This window comes from Fulmarus glacialis, unplaced genomic scaffold (assembly GCF_000690835.1).
Source record: "Fulmarus glacialis isolate BGI_N327 unplaced genomic scaffold, ASM69083v1 scaffold671, whole genome shotgun sequence".
Lineage (NCBI taxonomy): Eukaryota > Metazoa > Chordata > Aves > Procellariiformes > Procellariidae > Fulmarus > Fulmarus glacialis.
The window spans coordinates 138919-150025 of NW_009194328.1; the positions used below are offsets into that span (position 1 = coordinate 138919).

General features: G+C 41.6%; 1 protein-coding gene across 1 annotated transcript in view; it reads left to right on the top strand.

The window, feature by feature from the left end:
- RASAL2 (RAS protein activator like 2) overlaps positions 1-11107 on the top strand; it is a 99992-nt gene that overhangs the window by 55807 nt on the left and 33078 nt on the right. The window contains exon 4 of the mRNA XM_009587728.1: positions 5737-5846. Within this exon, the coding sequence (XP_009586023.1) occupies positions 5737-5846 (110 nt within the window). The remainder of the gene's footprint in view (positions 1-5736; positions 5847-11107) is intronic.

Here is an 11107-nt window from a genome sequence, read left to right on the forward strand (position 1 = left end):
AGTGTGAAAGCTATGGCAGATTTACATAATACCACGTTACTTTTATTGTGCTTTATCCTTTGTTTATATGTTCAAACATGTTTTTTATTGTTCTCTGCCTGTGCGCAAAGCACCTCTTCAGTGACATAGTGCCAGGCTTTTTGGATGAGTTGATGGTGGTATTTGACTGTTGTAAGTCACTGTCTTGTTCTTTATATTACCACCAAGGTGTATGTATAGTTGTTTTCATCTGCTCTTCTACTGTGTGAGTGGCTGAGAGCCTTTTCAAAGGTAGTCACTGCTAATATTTTAATAGTGAGTGTTCCTGGGCTCATAAGCAAACTTCTCCACCTCCTTGCCAGTTATATTGGAGTTTTGTTGTTCTACAGGGTGTAGTAAACTTCACCATGTTTGCTCCTAATCCCTGGAATATCCTGCTAGTTGTATCTTTGCATTTTATGACCTGGCTATCTTCCCCTGCTTCTTTGCTTCCCAGAGCTTTACAATGTTATGGCACAGGAGAGCATTTTCGCTTGGCCACAATTATTTTTTTTTTCTTGATAGCTGCTTGTGAGCAACTTGAGAAATAAAATGCTTCGTGTAGTAACAATGTGTGGTAGTTGGGTCGCAGTTCTGCTGTTGTCCATAGTCACTTGAGTGTCAACCTTTGTACCCATCCAGTCCTTCCCCTCAGAGAGAACAAGTCTCATCGCTCTGTAAATGAAGTTACCCACCTGCTGTTATTAATAATGCATTAGTGCTCCTCATCGAGAATTATAGATGTTCAAGATGCATTACAAGCCTCTAAAAGGCAATGTGTTTGTCCCCAGAAATACCTAATGTAGGTAACAGTGCTGTAACAGTGCTGCAAAGCACAGCACTGTATATAAGATGAACCTTTATTGTCACCATTTTGCCCTGGGTTTTGTTCTTTGAAACTTCCACTAATACCATTGCATTCTATCGAAGGATAATTTGTGTTATAGTTATATATGGTTTTATTAGTTCATGGCTGAATTAACCTTTCACTTTCAAAACAACAAAGACAAACATTATTTATTATGCATGTGCTGTTCTCTCCAAAGTGAAGAATCAGCGCGTCTATAGGGAGCAATAGTCGAAGAGTTGTGTAGTTCGTACTTGGGCTGTCTTTGAATTTGTTGGGCAGTTCATGTGCTGCTCTATTGAGATTAAGGACAGACAGACAGTTGTCATCTTTGGCACGGAGTGAGCATTTCCTAAAGCCGAAGCTGCCCTGAACAACAGCCATTCCTGAGTTTAAAATACTTGGGGGTCAGAGGTTCTATACCTTCCCTGTGCAGCTATGGAGGGAAGTTACAAAAGCCTGCTGAATTTATCACTTCTCCTGTAGCGATTTCTTCTTGGCAGAGTGAGAGAGATGAGTTACTTAACTTCCAGATGAGATGAATAGAATTCTCAGTGGGACTGAATTATTTTTAGATGTTGTATCATTGGGTTTTCTTACCCCAGTGTTCGATGCTTTTGGCTGAGATGATGAACCTGCTCTGAACCTATTCCACATGCCTGATAGAGTGCGTGCTTGTACTCTCTCTCCCCCCCCATCTCTCTGCTCCATCCCTGTTCCCCTAAACCTGTGGTTCTGAGGGGAATTTGTACTGAGCTTTGTTCCATTAGGTGTGGACCATCGAATCTGTCTCCTGAGGGATTAAGGCACAGTTCTTCTACAGTTATTCTCTCACTGGACTCCTCTTAAAATACTGCATTTACACAGTACTGATCTTTTCAAATTGCATCCTAGCTAATTTATCCTACCAAATATTTTGTACTTTTTTTATTAAGAACGTAGTCTCATAACTTCTGGCAGTTTGGGTAATAAGTTTACATCTTTTTGTCTGAGGGTGTTTCTTTAAGCAGTAAAATTCCCACTGTTTTTAAAAATGTTCCATGATGATTCTTAAGGCTCAGACATTTTGTTACATTTAGGTATAAGAACCAAACAGCAGTGTATTTTGTGTTGAAATAAGTATTTAAGAGAAATACCTAGACAATAAGAAAAGAAGTAATGGGAGTTTTTGTCTTTTTTTATGGTACAAGCTACAGTTATTAGTATTGGCAGGGATTTCTTCTCTAAAGAAGGAAAAGGAAAAAGAAATTGCAGTTGGATGGTATTGTTGCAGATAGAAGTTTATTTTTCATCACTACATCTTTTTTATATCTGCATTCAGTATTTAAAAGTATTTCCTTTGGCAAATGAAAGTCGAAAAGCTCTGCTCAGTTCTGGCATGTGTAAATTTTTCATGCTGCTCCCAGGTTGTCCATCTGTAAGCACTGGCCCTGCATGAACTGCCAGCAAGGTGCAGAGAGCAAATATTGCAAATGTTTTCAAGTCTTTTGAGGATGACCAATAAGTACACTCTTTGTTTGAATAATTTTTATCCTTATGTTCTTACCCTAATTTTTTTTTTTTTTTTTTTTTTTCAACTCTGGATAGCCTTATTCAACACCAGATAGCATATTTATTTCATTAGGGAATAGATTATGTTCAATTAAACCAAGAACATGTTTCACTAATGTTAAAGCAATGCCAACTTAAAACTGTGCATGCACACAAAAATGAATATTCACGGTCCCTCTCTGAGTGGGATTTGGAATGATTCAATATAAATACTTTTGGACCCCTGCTGAATTGGGTCAGCTTTGTCTTATTTGCCCTTAAGGGGAGAAAAACATGTTATTTCGTGTTTGCAATTTGAGTAGCCTGAGAGATACTGGAATGAAGCCAGGGTCCACCAGATCTGAATCCCTGTAGTTGGGTTTGTTACCTTTTATGCTGAGAGGTCAGAATATATGAAAGTGCCTTTGAAAGTGCTATACATCCTCTACTTGAATTCCAGCAATGGCCCTGAGAGAAGCCCAAGAGCATGTATTGATTACGGGGTTTTTTCAAAGGCACTTTTTCAATACCAGGACCAAGAAAAGTGCAGGAACACGGGTACAGTTTGAGTGGCACACACAGCTAAAAACACTTCTTCCCTTTTTTGACAGTACTTTTTCCCCCAGCACGCTCTGTAGATTTGTGGGGATTTTTTTGCAGTATCTAGATATCAGGCCTTTTCTTTTCCACTTTATTTCCTATTTCAGGAGAATAAAGCAGCTTTTGCCCCTGAGGAACCTGCTGGCTGGCAAGCCTCAGAAATTGAAGGGCAGCCTGAAGTGTAGCACTTCCTTCAGATGCAGAAAACAGATTCCCTCTTCCTTTGTCCCCTGCAGCACCATCCCACCGGGCATCCCAATTTCTCTGTGCTGCCCGTGGACAGGCACGTGTCAGGCTCTGGTGTGTGTGAGCAGGTTGTTTCCTGCAAGGTTTCAAGAAGGGTTAGGATACAGGAGTGAATTGTGTGGAAGAAGAGGGACCAACTGAACGTAAAGGGACCAAGAATAACAGAATGAGGAAAGGTGGAGTGGGGTTGAAGGGTGTGCTGATTTAAAGGGAAGAGGATACATTTTGTTTCAAAAGGAGCACTAAAAGTATGGGAAGATAAAGGCAAATATGAGACTGGAAATTTGGTTTAGAGATGCTTGCACTGTATATCTTGAACCTGACCAAATGCAGGCTTTGCTGTTCGGAAGCAACTTCTTTTCCAAGAATTAACCTGGCATCCACTGATGAGAAGAGGGCGATAGCCCTTTCCTTTGAATACTGTAGAATCATAGAGCCGTCCAGGCTGGAAGGGACCTCGAAAGATCACCTGGTCCAACCTTTTGTGGGAAAGGGAGCCTAGATTAAATTATGTAGCACCCTGTCCAATCGTAGATAAACCTCACTTTCTTCCTGAAGAGGTGAAAGAGATGTGAGATTTTTCAGACTAAAACATTACGGATAAAGTCATCTTTTGTGTGGCCTAATTCTTATGAGTCTGAGAGATGAACAAGTCTCATACTTCAGCCTGGCAGAGTCACCTGGAGCCAATAAAACACTCTTGCTTTGTCGGTGTTCTGCATGGAAAAGAACAGGAGACCTTGTTTGTCTCCAATTTGCTGATTTCTGTATTACAGGAGGCAGCTGTGGGCAACATCTGTCACCTGTCCCAAACGCGGCTTGTGGCGGCTTGCCTTGCGAATGTGTTCAAAATTAGCTGTACTCGACTTCTATCCTAGCAAAACACAGATGATGGGAGAGAGGGCTGGCCCTGGCTGGTTATCACCATCACTAGACCGTTACTAAAGTACGGCTGTAGATCTGTTGGTTCGATCCACACCAAAAGAACGTTCACTTTGAGCAAATTCTACCAACCTATAACCAGTCTATAATACTCTTAACAAACGTGGTTTCTCTCACATGTGTTTGGTAAATCTCCCGACAGCGGTGCACAGGGTACCGTGGCTCTGTGCAGCTGTTCTGTGAAGGAGCAGAACAGATCGGGCCAGTAAAATGTTGCTTAATCCTATTGGATAAAGAACCTCTGTATTTGCTCTGATAATGCCAAAGAATGTATGTGCATGTATGCCTGCAAGCCCTGGAAATATTTTGACACAATATGGTTTATTTAAAATGCATATTGTGCTCGAAGTAATTTAAAAGGCTATAGGAGAAAATCAGACGATTAGGTGTTGAAATATTTCTGTGATTTCCCCACACATGTACAGATGCACACCCTCCTTTGTACATCAGTGGTGAGATGTACTCGTAATACAGCAGTAGCTCTTGGTGATATCTACAAGGAGAGAACTATGAGGAGAGGCTGAGGGCATGTTTATCTGGGAAAGAAAAGGCTAAGGGGTAATATAAGGCAGCCTACTGCAATGGAGAGAGGAATTACAAAGGTGACAGAGCCAAACTTCTCCCCGTAGTGGCAGATGCTGTAATGAGGCAGCAGCTGCACATTGCTGCTTGGGAGGTTTTTGTTGAACACAAGGAAAATTTTTCTCACTGGAAGGGTAATGCAGCACTGGACTGAGTTGCCCAGAGAGGTGGTAAAATCTCCATCACCAGAGATTTTCAAGACTTAGCTAGACACAGTCAGAGTTAGTCTGGCCTGGTGTTGGCAGTACCCCCCCATCGAGCAGGAGGCAGGCTAGGTGATCCCCAGAGGCTCCCTCCAACTAACATGTCTTTGGTCTGCGATTGTTTGGTGAACAATTGTAGTTCAGAAGACACATTACTTTAAGATTTAGTATTTTTAGATCACAGGTAGATTTTTGAGTTGAGTTTTGCTTCAAAGCAATACCAGGACTGGTATCTGAAGTTACTAGTATGTGAAATCTTTTGAAATTTTCAATTTTTGCTAGTGAGACTGTTGAAATTACAAATTATTGTGAGACTTACCTATATCTAAATTAAAAAGGACAACTTGGGTGCAACTGTGGGTGCAATAGAGGCTCATAATAAAAAGACATCTTGTACTCTTAACCCGACCAAGAATTAAAAATGTGGTGTTTAAAGGGGAGGTAGGAACAGATACTGATATCTAAGACTACTCCTTATTGAATGATAATTGTGGGGTTTTGGGTCTCTTGTATAATAGTTGTAATTCATTGAAGTGCACCTGTAATGTGAGTAGTGCTAATTATTGCAATTTGAAGCTATCACATATTGGAAGTGTCATTGACAGTCTAGCCCTGCCTTTCTTCCTGCTCAGAGGAATCCCAATACAGCACGTTCTGTAACCGTTGTCAGAAGGAATCACTGCTGAATTTGGACTCAGTGACAGTGCATTGATTGATTTATTACTGGCATCAGTCTCCCTGTTTCACTTCTGCAACTTCTCATTTTAGGGCTTCTTCAGTAAACGTCTGAAAGGGTCCATCAAGAGGACAAAGAGTCAGTCAAAGCTGGACAGGAACACAAGTTTCCGTCTCCCATCTCTCCGCAATGCTGATGACAGGTAAGGTTCAATGCATCTCCCAAAACAATCTCTCCTCATCCAGAGGCACTTCACAAAATCTACATGCAGCATGCGTACGCTCTCACAGAATGAGAGCAAGGAAGGGGATTTATTGTTAAACCGGCAGATGGGTGGGTTTTGGGCTGACATTGGTATATTAGAAGTTATATAGTATACAATGTACCGCTGAAAACTTTGACTGCTCTTAACAGCTGATGAAAAGTTCTGTTTAGGCATATGGGCTCAAATACCTTTTTCTGCATCTGTTTCAAATAATCTGCAGACTTTAAATTTCATGATACAAAACCATTGGATTCATCAACTTTAGAGAAACTTGTCTTGAGGCATGCAATACTTACCCACAGATCAGTGCAGTGGCCAATATAAGGAATTATGCTGGTGCAAGCAGATCAGTTCAGCTAGCACTGGCAAAGCACAGAGACGTACGGTGCAGTTCAGGCACATTAAGAATCCTTGCTAATGTCAGTCTACTGTATAGTTACTGCAGTGTTACTACAATGAACAGACAGTCTGTTTTTCAGAAAACTGGAAGACTCAGTAACTTCTGACCATCTTAGTGCTCCATTTGGTATGTTCTTGCTTGTTTAGTTTCTGGCTGGCAATCCAGGTTGGGAACGGATTGTATATGAGGCAGGCAAAAGCTCATACAGTTTTTCCTAACTATTTGTAAAGTCTCTTGATTATTTTCATTAATGCGTTACATTCCATAGTAGCCCAGCAGGAGAACTAGACTAAGGGAAAAATTGGTTGCCCTGTACTTAAGGCCACGGCAGGCTTCTGTGATTTTGCATTGTTTAGTGCATTTTCCCTTCTCCTTTAGCTGAGTTGAATTCATTAGTTGTATCTGTCATGCTGTGCTGCTTCTATCAATGGTGCTATCTTCTTCATCTGAAAAGCAACATCATAAAATCATGGAGATAGCAAGGCTTTGGTCTTGTTAACTTCAGGAGTTACAGAAAAGACTGCTGCTTACCAAATATGACTAATGATGTGGATGATGTTGCTCCTATAGTCATAGTAATGTCCACCCAGTCTCTTTTCATTCAAGTTTTGTTATAAATCTGTATTTTCAGGAAGTTGCAACATGGCTATAAAAAGCAATTCAGTGAGCATAAACGTGTTAAATAACACCACCATGTGATAAAGTACCTGTTATTTTTACCATTGTTTGTAACCAGCTTTGGTTGAAGTTTTGTAATGCAAAAATATCTTTGCTGCAAATAATGTGTTTGTCTTTCCTTAACTTGGTACTCATGGTGAATGTGGACTGATGATACTTCCTTTTGCGGTGTAAGGAAAATGCTGTCGTTCTGGGAAAGCCAATAAATTTAGCTATAATTAATCCCTACATCTTGAGTTTAAGACATGATATTATACACAGCAAAGCCACCTTCTCTTTAAAACTGGATCCCCCTCTATTCCCTGCCAGCATGAGCACGAATTGTCAACTAGACCTGAATGAAACATGGATTTTCTCTGATTGCTTGCAAAGCATAAAATCCAATGCATGCGGTGATGGCGTTAAGCATAGCTGGTCTGTTCTGTCAGCCTTCTCAAGTCTCCTTGGCATGGATTTAAAAAGGAGGATCCAGGAGGAAATGAACTGAGAAGTTCCAGTGGCAGAGACCACGTAGAGGTTTGGGGGACAGAGCCCTGGTAAGCCAGTGTTGTGCAGGACGTTAGACAGGGACAAGACGGTGGTTGCTCTTTACTTTCGATCTGGTCACCCTCCTCCTTTGGCCTGCTACACTAGCCTTATAGCAATGCATCTTGCATCTGTAGGGCAGGAGATGGGACAGTGTTTTGCGGGTTTTGTGACTTGATATGGTCGCTTGCTACTAATGGAATGAAGCATTTTTGTTAACCAGTCCATGTGATCTTCCTCCTTTCAGAGGTATGTGTGCTGAAGTGAACAGAGGGCACAGTTTGGAGGCAAGTGAGATCATTTGAGAGTAGCAAGCTATGTGGAAAGCAAGCTGAGCTGAAGTTTATTTGGAGATAAATCTTTGCACAAATGAGTATTGCTGTTCAAAAGCATAAGCCTCACCTCAAGCTGGTTGAAGCCTGGTGCTGCAGGTGAGGGCCACAAATTGCTGATAACGCTTTCTTTCCAAAAAGAACTTAACAGCACTACTCAACCTTGTAGTTCCCTTTTGTTGGAAAGATTGAAGGTTTAATGGAGTTCTCTTTGCATTTGTAGTCTTTGAAAGTTTATGGTTAGAGATATTACTTTTCTAATGGTATTTTATAAATAAAACCATAAAATAAAATGGATATAAAGATAAAGCAAATTCAGTTCCACTGTGAAGTGAAACTTGCCAATAATTTCTCCCTTCCCTCCCATATGTTTCACTCTGTATCTAAGAGTGCCTGAAAAATGCAATCGGTGGGTAGAATAGCAGGAAAAACAACTTGGAAACCATGTGGGAATGAAGCACTGAAGATGAGGAACAGATTAGTATATTGCGAGGAGATGGGCTTGAGAAAAGAGGAGGCTAAAAAGATTGACTTGTGTTTAGAATTATGCTGTTGTTTGGGATTTTTCCAATGGGACAAATCAGGGACAACTGTTTCTGCGTGAAAGAAGATAACACATAGCAGCTGACTCTTAATTCATGAGAGGGAATTGCCATTCTTTCACCTTCTGCTCTCCCTGCTTTCTGTATGAGTCTCAATCTGTTGCAGTAAAAACTTTCCTGTCCTACCCCGGTGAGTCAGCCCTCTCCCATTTTAAGCGGGTGATGCTAGGTGATGTCATGGTGTTATACAGGTTTTCAGGGCCAGGTTGACTGATAGCATCTACCTTTTCTTGCTCCGACAAATACAAGAGCCCTGCCTTCAAAGGAAGTATCATATAGCTTTATAAATTAAAACCCTGCAAGGATTAGAAAGAAATAAAGGCTGCTGTCATGTTGCTTTTCTTGTGCTTTTGAGGTGTTTGGGTCTTGTTAAGAAACAGGAGACGTTTATAGATAAATACCTGTAAACTTCTGGAGTGAGGAAGATTAGTTATCCTGGTGCACATCAAGATTTGGGATGCTGTAACACTGCATGCCATTCCAGATGGTGACAGAGGATGGATGCTGTCTGTTCAGAGTGCATTTAAAATAGAAAGGATTCAGGAATGCTGAAGGAAGAAGTGAGGGAGATAAGTTGCAGATTTTTTTGTAATCAGATTTTCTGTTTCAGCAGAAAGCAGTTGGCCAACCTACTTTGTCTGGCTTTTAAACTTCATTTCACTGTGACTGGGTTAGTGGATGGGGAGAGGAGAGAGCTGCGGTGCCCCTCCGGAAACGAGCCCACTGTGGGTCAGCATCCAGGTGCCCTGCATGAATCCACAGCCTCTCAGTCTGTATCACTTCTATTACTCCAGGTTCAGGTTGTTTGCTGGGTGATCTGTTTTACTTGAAAACTGCATGGTTTGTCTTCACAAGGCACTAACGTGAGAACGCTTAGACTCTGCTTGGTTGTGACCCACGCCAGATGTGAACGAAGCTCTTCAGACATGTGGCCAGTAGGGCCTCTCACCAGGTTATCAACCGCTCTCGCCATGAGGCTATCTGGCACCATGTTACCATATCATCTCTCACAGCTTTTCTAGCCTGTTTCCCACTGCATTCTTTGAGCTCTTCAACCCACACATTTGTCTCTAATATTTTCTCAGTGTCAGTAATATATAAAACATGTAAAAAAGCATGAGAAAAGACTTAAGGAAAATTACATTTGAAAGGAGAGACCAAATTAATATTTTTAGTTTGCGGTCAGGAATTTGAGAGTATTTCCAAGTGGACCAACGGTTCTTGCCTCAGTTTTGTTCATGGCAAGGGAGCGAAGATGGTTGAAACTGCCTGCATATGGTCTCAGCGACTGCAATAAAGCTCTGCGGACAGCTGGGAGGGTTTTGCTCTGTTGGGATTTACTGCCACGTGGGAATCCTCCTGCTTTACTAAAAGTCATTTTATGGCATTATCAGATAGTCGTAGATGAGCGCAGGATCCGTTGTGTGCTTGCTCAGAATGGGCTCTGGCAGGTTGCAGGGAAGCAGGTAGCCATGGCTCTGGGATTCATGGTGAAGCGGTATCGCTGCTCAAACGACAGCTTTTTCTACTTTCGGTAAGTTCTCGCTCCTCCCTCCTGGTTTCTTTGCAGTACGAAAATAGCACAGATCGTATAAATAATAGAAGCAGATCTTGCCATGGTTTTTGTATGCATTCATTCTAATTTAATCATGGTTTTAAAAAAAAGGTGGGTGATTTTTATCCTGATTTAGACGTAAGGATAAAAATCAATGTTGCACAATGCGTTATTAAGTCTTGACTCACTCAGAGCTTGTATTCATTCAGCCTATCTGTTTCTATCTGCATACTGGAGTATGGGGAAAGGGGAGGAGTGGTTTGTTTCCGGAGAGACGTCTCACTCCTGGTCTGGTGAACATATTTCTTTCAGCCAGTTTTTTCATTCCTCATACAGTTGTTTGCTTTTCAGTGAAAACTGAACAAGATCTCAATGTTAAGCCTATTGTCGCAAACCTTCACCTTTGTGCTAGACTGCTCTGTCCCACCTGCAAGCTCACTTGACCCCTTTATAAAAACATACTTCTTAATGGATGATGCTTTTCTGCAAACCCCGGGCTCCTCCACACAGCATTCACCTATAAATCACTTAGCAGTGAAACGAAACTGAATCGGTTAAGCATCTCTGGTCCAGCAAAACAAAAGAATTTGAAACGTTGACAGCAGAGCCCACGATTACAGTAGAGCGAGGAGAACGCTACCACTGTGAAATTCAGCAGCCTCTCTGGCTGCACCGAATGAGGTGCCTGTTAGACAAGCTGTGATCTGCAGGGAGAGCAGGCAGACAGGGAAGGGCTTTGCAAAGCCAGGATTCAAACAATGAGGCTTTGGGTAGGGTCTTGCAAAAAAAGGCCAGAATCTCAATGGAAGGCTAAAGCAATATGCTCAGGAAAAGCCCGTGTTTAATTGCAGCTGAGTAGAACTTGCATCTAAAGAAGTTACCCTAAGTTTCTGAGTTAAAAAAAAAAAAAATTAATAATGAAACTGGTTAGACTTGTAGAATTGTTGACCAAGTAATGGGATTTTCTGCTAATTGGCAGTTGGAAAATGAAGCGGGGTGTGGTGCCTACAAAATGAACACTTGCACGGGGAAACCTGATGCTGCAGCACTGGTAGAGCGCACCTGTATTGCAGATGATGTTGCCGACGTTAGGGTCCAGTTCAGCA